The 12921-nt window shown below is 40.3% G+C and overlaps 1 protein-coding gene across 3 annotated transcripts in view; it reads left to right on the top strand.

Annotated features, from left to right (window-relative positions):
* The window catches only part of LOC139370670 (phospholipid transfer protein-like), a 31226-nt gene that overhangs the window by 6728 nt on the left and 11577 nt on the right, over positions 1-12921 (top strand). Inside the window, exons 2-6 of one of the 3 annotated variants that reach the window (XM_071110288.1) lie at positions 5242-5533; positions 8638-8758; positions 9019-9118; positions 10230-10358; positions 12521-12676. In XM_071110288.1, the coding sequence (XP_070966389.1) occupies positions 8647-8758; positions 9019-9118; positions 10230-10358; positions 12521-12676 (497 nt within the window). In that variant the 5' untranslated portion in view covers positions 5242-5533; positions 8638-8646. Of the gene's footprint in view, positions 1-5241; positions 5534-7461; positions 7813-8637; positions 8759-9018; positions 9119-10229; positions 10359-12520; positions 12677-12921 lie in introns of those variants that run through there. The other 2 variants (XM_071110286.1, XM_071110287.1) reach the window with 2 other exon arrangements.

A 12921-nucleotide genomic window follows, 5' to 3' on the forward strand; every position in this document is an offset into this window, starting at 1 on the left:
GGACAGATTAAACTGAAGTTGAGTTGTTTGGAAGGAACACACAACACTGTGTGTGGAGAAAAAAAAGGCACAGCACACCAACATCAAAAACTCACCCCAACTGTAAAGTATGGTGGAGGGAGCATCATGGTTTGTGGCTGCTTTGCTGCCTCAGGGCCTGGACAGCTTGCTATCATCGACTGAAAAATGAATTTCCACGTTTATCAAGACATTTTGCAAGAGAATGTTAGGCTATCTGTCTGCCAATTGAAGCTCAACAGAAGTTGGGTGACGCAACAGGACATCGACCCAAAACACAGAAGTAAATCAATAACAGAATGGCTTCAACAGAAGAAAATAGTCCTTCTGGAGTGGCCCAGTCAGAGTCCTGACCTCAACCTGATTTAAAATGCTGTGGCATGACCTCGAGAGTGGTTCACATCAGACATCCTAAGAATATTGTCGAACTGAAACAGTTTTATGAAGATGAATGGTCCAAAATTCCTCCTGACCATTGTGCAGGTCTGATCCACAACTACAGAAAGTTTGGTTGAGGTTGTTGCTTCCATAGGTGGGTCAACTAGTTATTAAATGCAAGGGTTTACATACTTTTTCCACCCTACGCTGTGAATTTTTACATGATGTGTTCAATAAAGACATGAAAACGTCTAATTGTTTGTGTGTTATTAGTTTAAGCAGACAGTGTTTGTCTATTGTTGTGACTTAGATGAAGATCCAATCAAATTTTATGACAAATTTATGCAGAAATTGAGGTAATTCCAAAGGGTTCACATACTTTTTCTTGCCATTGTTTGGACAGGTGTGTCTTTCCAAATCATGTCCAATCAATTGAATTTACCACAGGTGGACTCCAATCAAGTTGTAGAAACATCTCAAGGATGATTCATGGAAACAGAATGCACATCAGCTCAATTTTGAGTCTCATAGTAAAGGGTCTGAATACTTATGTAAATAAGGTTTGCAAAAACTCTAAAAACCTGTTTTCACTTTGTCATTATGGGGTATTGTGTGTAGATTGGTGAGGATTTTATTTTATTTAATCAATTTTAGGATATGGCTGTAACGTAACAGAATGTGGAAAAAGTCAAGGGTTCTGAATACCTTTCGAAGGTACTTATGTATATAGGAAAGACAACAAAAATACTATTTACACACATTCATATATCCACATTCTTATATGCAGTACATTTAAATTAGATATGTAGAAAGAGGAGAGGCGCTGTGATAAAAAACATTGTATCTAGTTTTTAAAGCTAAACTTGCTTTTTGCCTGAGTAACCTCTGGTGGCAGAGCATTCCACGATGATATGACTCTATACATAACTGAGCGACGCATTAAATCTGTTTTTGATTTGGTAGTGTGAAGAAACCCATAGTGCCATGTCTAGTGGGGTATGTATGTCTGTTTAAAGTTCATGGGAATAGATTATACAAGTGTGTTAGGCATTTTTAACACAAATGTTTCTTAAAATTACTAGAATAGAAGTAATCAATTTCTCCTCAACCCTCCACCACGAAAGACTATCATGCATGTTGTTGATGTTGGTTCTGTGTGTGTGCAGTTAAGGCCAAGGCGTGCTGCTTTTTTGAGCCAGCTGCAGCTTTGCTAGGTCTTTCTTTGCTGTACCTGACCATATTACCGGACAGTAATCAAGATGGGACAATATCAAAACCTGAACAACGAGTACATCTTCACAACAACTTTGTCAATATGACTTGACCATGATAACTGACCATCCAATGTTACTCCTAGGAGTTCAGCTTCTTCAACTTGTTCAATTGTCACATCATTTATACACAACTCCAGTTGAGGTTAAGAGAATGCTTTGAACCGAATACAAAGCTTTTGGTTTTAGATCTACAGTTGAAGTCGGTAGTTTACATACACCTTAGCCAAATACATTTAAACTCCGTTTTTCACAATTCCTGACATTTAATCCTAGTAAAAAATTCCCTGTCTTTGGTCAGTTAGGATCACCACTTTATTTTAAGAATGTGAAATGTCAGAATAATAGTAGAGGGATTTAATTTCAGCTTTAATTTCTTTCATCACATTCCCAGTGGGTCAGAAGTTTACATACAATCAATTAGTATTTGGTAGCATTGCCTTTAAATTGTTTAACTTGGGTGAAACGTTTCGGGTAGAATTCCACAAGCTTCCCACAATAAGTTGGGTGAATTTTGGCCCATTCCTCCTGACAGAGCTGGTGTAACTGAGTCAGGTTTTATAGGCCTCCTTGCTCGCACAAGCTTTTTCAGTTCTTCCCACAAATGTTCTATAGGATTGAGGTCAGGGCTTTGTGATGGCCACTCCAAATGCCTTGTCTTTGTTGACCATAAGCCATTTTGCCTCAACTTTGGATGTATGCTTGGGGTCATTGTCCATTTGTAAGATCCATTTGCGACCAAGCTTTAACTTCCTGACTGATGTCTTGAGATGTTGCTTCAATATATCCACATAATTTTCCTACCTCATGATGCCATCTATTTTGGGAAGTGCACCAGTCCCTCCTTCAGCAAAGCACTCCCACAACATGATTCTGTCACCCCTGTGCCTCACGGTTGGGATGGTGTTCTTCGGCTTGCAAGCCTTCCCCTTTTTCCTCCAAACATAACGATGGTCATTATGGCTAAATCGTTCTATATTTGTTTCATCAGACCAGAGGACATTTCTCCAAAAAGTAGAATCTTTGTCCCCATGTGCAGTTGCAAACCGTAGTCTGGCTTTTTTATATCGGTTTTGGAGCAGTGGCTTCTTCCTTCCTGAGCGGCCTTTCAGGTTATGTTGATGTAGGACTCGTTTTACTGTGGATATAGATACTTTTGTACCTGTTTCCTCCAGCATTTTCACAAGGTCCTTTGCTGTTGTTCTGGGATTGATCTGATGGCTGCGTGTTCCCATGGTGGTTATACTTGCGTACTATTGTTTGTACAGATGAATGTGGTACCTTCAGGTGTTTGGAAATTGCTCCCAAGGTTGAACCAGACTTGTGGAGGTCTCCAATTCTTTCTTTCTTCTTTCTTTTGACTTTCCCATGATGTCAAGCAAATGGGCCCTGAGTTTGAAGGTAGGCCTTGAAATACATCCACAGGTACACCTCCAATTTACTCAAATTATGTCATTTAGTCGATTAGAAGCTACTAAAGCTATTACATAATTTTCTGGAATTTTCCAAACTGTGCCAGTCAACTTAGTGTATGTAACCTGACCGACTGGAATTGTGATACAGAGAATTCTAAGTGAAATAATCTGTCTGTAAACAATTGTTAGAAAAATTCCTTGTGTCATGCACAAAGTAGATGTCCTAACTGACTTGCCAAAACTGTAGTTTGTTAACAAGAAATTTGTGGAGTGGTTGAAAAACTAGTTTTAATGACTCCAACCTAAGTGTATGTAAACTTCCGGCTTTAACTGTATTTAAGACCAGTTTATTATTAATTACCCATTCTTACACTGACTGCAAGTCATTGCTAAAAGTCTCAGTGAGCTCACTGGCTGTTGGTGCTGATGTTTAGAGTGTGCAAACATCAGCCTACTTAGTCATTTTAGAGTCTTGTAAGACAAGTGGAAAATCATTTGTAAAAAATAAATTATTTATCTACTAGCTAATTAAATGTGAACACAGGATAAACACATGCACTCTGCACTGGTTATTGACTGGAGATGTAATACGATGTAAACAGGTCCCTAGCAGAATGACAACAACATGGGTACTTGTTAAAGGAGAGAGGGACAGAGACGCTTAATAACATTGTCACATTCAGAAACTACTCTCACCTACAATAACCTTATACTTTGCACATGAATGAGCAAGGATTCATGCACATGTGAATGTATTTATGTGAAATGCCTGGGTTCACTGGCGATCTCTCAGTGAACGGGGCAGCCTTGGAAAGGGGTTTGGGCCTTTTCGCGGCAAGCTTGTAAGGCTCTGATTGTCCGAAATGTTTCCAACAGCTCTTCTACTGTTGTCCTTTTTTGTAGTTATCCGGTGACTTTTTGTGTAGTCCTGAACAGAACTACAGAGTTGATTTTCCTTTCATTCGCTCTTGAAGATAGGCTAGCCAGCCATATCAATGGTTCACCAATGAGGTGATGAGACTAGCGTAATAAGATGGTTTGAGCAGAGTAACAGGATGGTCCTACTTAAATTCGCTTTCGAGGACACTGTACTTGGACAGCTAATCAGTTGTACCAGTGATTGTCCAGGAGGTTTATCATCTCCACCTCGTGATGAAATTCAAAGTTCAAACCATTTTAGCTGCCGCTTCATTCTTTTTTCTGGTTGAATGTGTTAATTTCTTAACCCATCATTTATACCTTTTTTGCTCTAAAGGGGCGATCCGGCTGGCTGACACACTCCATGACCTCACTCCAGGGCGGTGGTTACTCACTGTGCAAAGTTATGGAAAACCATTATATCCTATAGCTTCTCAAATCTCATCCCTCTCTTAACAAAAACACTTTAATCATTTTTCATATTACATGCACAACCCATAGTATGGAAACTTCATCCATGTAGTGGGTATGAACACTTCTAGGAGCAACAATGGCTCAGCCGAAAAATGGTAGACCACACAAGCTCACAGAACTTGTGTGAAATGCGCAGCACATAAAACATTTGTCTGTTCTCAGTTTCAACACTCAATACCGAGTTCCAAACTGCCTCTGGAAGCAACATCAGCACACAAACTGGTCGTCTGGAGCTTCATGAAATAGGTTTCCATAGCCGACCAGCCGCACACAAGTGGAGGAGGAATAATAGTATGGGGTTTTTCATGGTGTGGGCAAGGCCCCTTAGTTCTAGTGAAGGGAAATCTTAATGGTACATCACACAATTACATTCTAGATGATTCTGTGCTTCCAATTTTGTGGCAACAGTTTGGGGAAGACCATTTCCTGTTTCAGCATGACAATTTCCCCGTGCACAAAGCGAGATCCATTCAGGAATTGTTTGTCGAGATCAGTGTGGAAGAACTTGACCGGCCTGCACAGAGCCCTAACCTCAAAAAATTACCTTGGCCTTAGCAAGTCCTTTGCCCTTCTCTGACTCCTTTACTAGCTGGCTAATAACATTACTGGAATGGCCCCTTGATTGTCGAGCTATGACTATGAAGATGTGTATTGATTGTATAAGTTTTATACTCGACTCTTCTGCATGAAAATTCTTATTGGTTATACATGTAGTGAACATTACAATACAATCCTAATAAGTGTTGTGTGCACATTTTTGTCTGTAGGATTCCAGTTTTGAAGAGCCACAGACCGTCCAGGGGCACAGGCAGGGCTGCAGAAAGAATTGGACAGGAAGACCTTGAAAGGGCTGCTCGACTGCAAGAAGAGAGGCTGGCCGAGATGGTAGTACCATCTACCTGGAGTAATTTTTGACATCATGGAGTACCGGAGAGCTATCCCACGGTCTCCAGACAACCTCGCTGGTGCACCTGCGTGAATTACAGGGAGACTCCTGCACCTTACAACACACAACTGCTGCCATTTCACCACTGCAATATTCAATTTATTTATTACCAAGTATGTTTACATAACAGGTTAACACTATACTGTACTTTATTCTTTATTTGGATCCCAATTAGGAACAATACTCCGTCATTTTTTTTTGTGTGAATTTTGCCTTCGTCTGGTTGATATCAGTTCAGTACTTTATCAGAATGTTTCCCTTACACTGTATTTTTTTTATTTTGAGGAAGGTTACAGAGACAACCTTGTGTTCTTGTTTATCTCCCTAATAAAACTTTTTGACCTGATCTGTGTAATCGAACCAACTTTTTATTACTGTATTTACACCAGGGTAGTCCATCTGTTTTTCTAGATATCTACCCACCTGTAGGTCTGCTAATTTTAAGTGTAAACCATCAAGAGTATAGATATCCAGGAAAAGAGAACAGTTTAGTAAATGATTCTTAAACCATTACAAAAGCACAATACTGATGATTATATGCTAGATAAAACAGGCACAAGTATTGTCTCTCACACAGGTTTATTGTTGCCCCCACAAACTTCCCTTATTTATATGATATATATGTTTGGTTGTAAGCCCACCTCTTTCAACAACAATTCTGAATGCTCTGTAGTTTTTCACACTTCTGGGAACCACAAAGTCTGACAACAGGGAAGGCGCCAGTCCTTCCCAGCTCAAATGTGTGCTTACTGCATGCTGTGTTGCATGGCGACGTCTCCTCGAAGTTGTAGCAGCTCAGCTGTTATTGGTGGTACTTCAGGGAGTCTTGGGTCATCTGATCTCAGGATCAAACTCCTTGGTGGCCCCAATTGAGAGCCCAGTCTTCTCAACACTGCTCTCTGAAGTTCTGGGATTTCGGTGTATTTTTCAATGTGTAGACACTTCACCTTCAAGACTTGTTATTGTAGTTTCTCCTTCAGCTGAAAGATGGAATACGATTTAAAATGTTGTGTTGTACAACAGCTGACTGAAGACAGGACATTCAGATCAAGAACTTACCTTTTCAGCAGAAAACAAATTGAATACAATCCCTTCAACTCTCTTAGTTCTCTCCACTGTGTGAACGCAAATCCAAGGTTTATTCTCGTCTTGGCCCGCTCTCTATCACTTTCCCTTTTTGCCAGTCTGCTCTCAAAATGTGTCTGTTTCTTTGGCTTATATGGAATAATATTTGCTGCTGGGTCAGGTCTTCTGCCCCTCGCGTCTGCCATGTTTGTAAGCTAGCTATTTCCTCTAGCTATTAGCCAAGTGCTGGCCGTGGGCTCAGCTAGCTAGCTATCACACTGCCTCCTCACCGACGGAAAACACGTCAATCATTGTGTGCTCCCCAAAATCTGTCTGGAAAATCCAACCAGACAGGGAAAATGAAAACCAATGAATGCAGTGGTTCTCCTTAGGAAGGCTAGAGGAGAGGCACAATATTGTTACTGTTGCATCACATTGGATGACCACTATAAAAACAAATACAAAAAGTGACATATTGCAGTTTTAAACACTTGGTGGTTTATATGTCTGAAGTGAGACACGTACAGCTGCACATGCATTCATCCTTGTGTGGTGGTCAATGTTGTTGTGCAGAAGACACTGAAGCAGTTCCTTCTGGGAACCCTCAATCTTTCACCCCTGTACATATTCTGAGAAAGGGGTGAGGAAATTGTATAAATATTGTCTAATCAATGGGAAATGTCTTTGGGGAGATGTCCCCCTTGGGGGTCAATGACCTCCTTGAGTCCCCTTGAAGAACTTTGCTCTATCTCGTTTTGTTCTCTCCAATTGTTGAGTTAACCGGTTCCCGCACTCCACACACACATGCTGATAAGACCAGATAAGGCAAATGATCTAAAAAACAGTGTAGGATCATGTTAGTGAGTTACTGTCAAGTATTTGTTTCATTCCCGGGGGGGGGGGGGGGGGGGGGGGGGGGGGGTTAGACTGTAGAGAGTCTAAGTTAAATGGGGTTGGCGGGGTTGGTTGTTCGGTCAATCTTATGGGTCAAAAGACATCCTGCTTTCCTTCAAGCCTTTCAGTTCCACACCATGGGGGGTTAGTAGAGCAATCACTGCTTCCCCTGCTGTTGAATGAGACAAAGGGCTGTGCAGCTTTACACACACACACACACACACACACACACACTCTTTGACACGCACATACACACTATTTGACACGCACATACACACTTTCTCTCTCTCTTTCTCTCTCTGTCTGACTCACTTACTCAGCAACTGTACATGCTACAGCAGGACAGAGATACAGAGTGCAGCATTTGAATTTCAGACTGTGGAGCTACCTTTTTCTCTTTTGTTTGGCCTTCCACAGACCCTCCATCTTTGAGGTAAGATTTTGGTGGAGGATTTTTTCAGGGAAGAGAAGTCTTTGAATTCTAACTTGTGATGGAGAGAATGTGGGGTGGTGGGTAGGACAAGAAGAAAGGAATAACTCCATTGACGTTGCTGTTGCTCATGATATCTAGGGACTCTTTTCAAAACATTTGTAAGCAAGGTTGACAATATGAATGCACAGAATAGCCTACAATAACATCTGTTATTGTAACTACACTGCCATAGTATCTCTGAATTGCCTATCTTTTTGATAATGAAAGGGGTACAGTGTACCTGTTTGTAAGCGACTAGTAATCATGTCTCTACATTTAGTTTTCAATTCTGTTCACTGTAACAGGAAAAGGGTAAGAGGAACATTGAGATAGGCAGTGCACTTAGTTTCTCCAAAAGGCATTCATAACCTGACTTTAAAAATAACCTTTGACTTTAATATGACATTTTATGTTTGAAATTAATACCCATTTATTTTATGATATAAAGTTTGATGACCTGACTTTTGGGTCATATTGTGTCTCATTGAACAAAGCATCAATAAAGTTCATAAAAACTGGATGAATCATGTTATCGCCCTAGTTTCGAGGAAGAGTAAAGCAACCTCAGAAAGCTGGTCACCAACGATAAACGGATCATTTTATGACTGAGAGTGACCGGTTGGAGGTCTAGTATTGAGTAGTTCTACAAGTAAGGCAATACTTACTCTGTTTAGGCTCTTTAGGTCCGAAGTCAACCCTGGTTGAGTCGGACGTGTTAGTGTTTAAGCTTTGAGGTGGCTGGGTCCTTATCCACTCTCCCTCTCTTCTGTTTTGACCCCCCTGCAGGCACTCGTGATGGCTTCCTGTATGGTGTCTATCCTCTTCCTGTTCCCTCTAATCGCCGCCATGTCAGCAGAAGAACCGCCAGGCTGCAAGATCCGGATCACTAACAGGGGGCTCGAAATGTGTAAGAAATTCACCCCAAAAAACGCTCTTGTACATGTGATCTTAATAGTTTTCAACAGTCTACATTGGTCCCAGACAGTCTTCAATGGTCAGTCTTGACCAAAGCAAGACGTCATCTCTGCTGCATTGCAACTATCTGAATTTTTCTCTTCCAAAGCACCGTCATCCATTTAGCCCCTCTCAGTTGTCAGGATTGTCTGCTTAAGGTATTCACTAGGTAGTTCTAGACTCTAAACTCAACTCTTTCAACCTGCATTTTAGTGAAGTACGAGACGCAGAAGTTTGTGGTTGAGGAACTGAGCAACATCACCATGCCAGAGATGAAGGGCAAAGAGGGCCACTTCCAGTACACCATCAAAGAGTAAGCCCTGGGATCCACCCACGTTAATGCTCAGAAGTTTCTGCCATCGAATTGCTCCAGATCCCTTTCATTTGAGTGCCTACAAATATTGTGGTTAAACTCAAATATACTAATTAATAAAACAACTTTATCAATTGGAACCTTTAACATGTGGAAGGGGGATAAAGTATTATTATTACTATTATTAACCCTGATATATTGTGCAAGCAATTGATCAGCATTAAAAACTTTGTGGATGGGGCCTTCCGAGTGGCGTAGCGGTCTAAGACACTGCATCGCAGTGCAAACTGTGTTGTTCCATATGCTGGTTCGATACCAGTGCCGGCAGTGACCGAGAGATCCATGAGGCGATGGTGGGCTTTTGGTTTCTCTCCCTCTAAAAACTGAAATAAATCATTCTAAATAACAAACTGGCTTTATTTAGAAATTAGTAACAATGTCTCACCCCATGTTCAAGAATGGCCTTTTTTTTTACCATGTTCTTACAAAAAAAGGTTTTAAATTCTCTAGTACTGCCGATATTGAAGGCTATCAAATGCTTCTCAAAGATGCCCTCTGGTGGTTAAACTAGCACTAACTAGCATTAATGGTAACAATGGCTGACAATTAAATAATGTTCCATAGAATTCTGCGGCAGCCCGCAAGGTGTGCTGCAGTATGACGCAACTTTTAAAGGAAGAACCACTGTATCATGGAACTGTGGGCAGAGTCTGAGTTGGGTGATTTGTCAAGAACCTGGATTTCTAAAAGATTACCTATAAAGTTTAGCAACTGGACATTCTCTTTTAAGGGATAAAGACGCTCTAGCCTCGTAAACCAGACAGGTGGTTTAGCTCACTACATGAAGTGAGCTAAACCATCAGCCAAACTGACTTTATATGTCATCTTCTAGACATCTGGGTTCTTGGAAAATCAACCCATGTAAACCAACGTAGAGGGTATTGCTACCCACTCACTGTTTCTGTTTTGGCCAACATCAACCAATTGGCAACCAGGCTACAGGATTTCTGCAACCAAAAGAGAACTTCTAGTACATTTCTAGTCAGATTTCTTGTGACTTTTGAGTATCAGCCCAAGCACTGATCTGAGTCTCTTCCTTCCTGTGGGTCAGGGTGAAGATAAATGAGCTGAACCTGACCTACGCTGACCTGGCCTTCCAGCCTGGCCTAGGACTGCTCTTCAAGGTGCAGAACTCCTCCATCGCTCTCAGCTTCCAGAGACACATCTTATACTGGTTATTGTGAGTCCTCTTTACCCACTACTGTCTCTATTTCTAGCCTAGTGCATTTAAGTCACCCCTCTACCTCAGCTCACTCCTCTCCATAACCAATAGGAACCTGCTATTAGATATACAGTGCCATTAGAAAGTATTCACACCTCTTGAATTTTCCCACAGTTTGTTGGTTAAAGCCTGAATTTAAAATGTATTACATTTTTAAAAAAAATCTCAATCGCCTTCACACAGTACCCCATAATGTCAAAGTGGAGTTATGTTTTTAGAAATGTGTACAAATCAAATCAAAAATGAAAAGCTGAAATGTCTTGAGTCAATAAGTATTCAACCCCTTTGTTATGGCAAGCCTAAATAAGTTAATTTGCTTAACATGTCACATACTAAGTTGCATGGACTCACTCTGTGTGCAATAATAATGTTTAACATTATAATTTAATGACTACCTCATCTCTGTATCCATCACATACAATATCTGTAAGGTCCCGCAGTCGAGCAGGTAATTTCAAACATATATTCAACCACAAAGACCAGGGAGGTTTTTCAAAGCCTCACAAAAAAGGGCACCTATTGGTAGATGGGTAAAAATAAAAATAAAAGGAAACATTGAATATCCCTTTGAGCATGGTGAAGTTATTAATTACACTTTGTATGGCGTGTCAATACACCTAGTTAGTACAAAGATACAGGTGTTCTGCCTAACTCAGTTGCCGTAGAGGAAGGAAACCACTTAGGTATTTCACCATGAGACCAATGGATGTGATAGGAGAAAACTAAGGATGGATCAACAACATTGTAGTTACTCCACAATACTAACCTAATTGGCACAGTGAAAAGAAGGACGCCTGTACAGCATACAACTATTCCAAATGCATCCTGTTTGCAACAAGTCACTTAAGTAATACTGCAAAAAATGTGGCAAAGCAATTCACTTTTTGTCCTAAATACAAAGTGTTATGTTTGGGGCAAATCCAATGCAACATGTCACTGTGTACCACTCTCCATATTTTCAAGCAAAAACCTGGATCAGTCTGCTTTCCACTAGACACTTGGAGATAAATTCATCTTTCAGCAGGACAATAACCTAAAACACAAGGCCAAACCTACACTTAAGTTGCTTACCAAGAAGACAGTGTATGTGGCTGAGTTAGTTTTTTAAAACTTAAATATACTTGAAAATCTATGGCAAGACCTGAAAATGGTTGTCTAGCAATGATCAACTACCAATTTGACAGAGCTTGAAGAGTTGTGAAAAGAATAATGGGCAAATGTTGCACAATCCAGGTGTGGAAAGCTCTTAGAGACTTACCCAGAAAGACTAATCACTGCCATAGGTGCTTCAACAAAGTATTGACTCAGGGGTGTGAATACTTATGTAAATGAAATACTTCTGTATGTTTTCACTTTCTCATTATATGAGTATTATGTGTAAATGGGTGAGAAAAAAAACTACTATTTAATCCATTTGAATTCAGGCTGTAACATAACAAAATGTGGAATAAGTCAGGGTGTATGAAAACTTTCCAAAGGCACTGTATCACACTGGTCATTCCCAAAGCGTGCACTTCCTTTGGCCACCATTCATTTCAGTTTTCCGCCTCCAACGATTGGAACGGGCTGCAAAATATCTTAAAATTTGACACATTCGTAACATCACACTTCTTCAAAAACATGAACTGAGCTGCTATCTGATCAACGTACCTGCTGATTATTAAGTCTGCTGTGTTTCCTTGGACTTTTCTGCCCTAACCCATTGTGAATATTTCTGTATAGTGTATTTTATTTTTTGCGTATTGTGTGTTGTTCTGTTCACTGTTGCAATGTTATGCCTGTTGGCTATGTCGTTAATTTAATTGAGAATTGGTTCTCAATTGACTTATCTGGTTAAATAAAGGTGAAATAAATCAAATAAAATGTATCAAGAAAAGAATATGTTTGTATGCTAAATAATGCCTGTGTTTAAATACTCACCATGGTATCTTGTAGAGCCTTGAGGAGTCCAGTCATGCAGTGGTACGCTAGATTGAGGACATCAAACTTCAAAGATGATGTCCAACGAGAGTGTATTGGAAGTTCAAACCTTCTGATGCTACTTTATATGGTTGAGATTAGGACGTTGATGAGTATGTATGATGCTGGTCTGAAAATATTTATTTTCTGTGGTCTCATAGCTATGACACCGGAGCCATCAATGCCTCTGCAGAAGGTGTGAACATCCACACTGTCCTGCACACGACCAGAGATGAGTTGGGACGCCTCAAGATCTCCAACATCAGCTGCGATGCCTCCATCGCCAAAATGAAAATTAAGTTCACTGGCACCTTGGGGTAAATCCTGTTGATATTCTTTTTAAAATACTTGAGCTGCTTTCTTGTCCAGGGACCACGTATCAAGCGTCTCAGAGTAGGTGTACTGATCTAAGATCCTCCCTGTCTATAATAATCTTATTCATTATGATTTAAAAAACTAATTTAAGTATAATGTGTCTATAAGCAATATTGGAGCATTTTTCAGCTTTTGGATTTTTTTAACATGAGTGGGTGAAATTCAATAATTTACAACTCTGGTTTAC

Source organism: Oncorhynchus clarkii, chromosome 17 (genome assembly GCF_045791955.1).
Source record: "Oncorhynchus clarkii lewisi isolate Uvic-CL-2024 chromosome 17, UVic_Ocla_1.0, whole genome shotgun sequence".
NCBI lineage: Eukaryota > Metazoa > Chordata > Actinopteri > Salmoniformes > Salmonidae > Oncorhynchus > Oncorhynchus clarkii.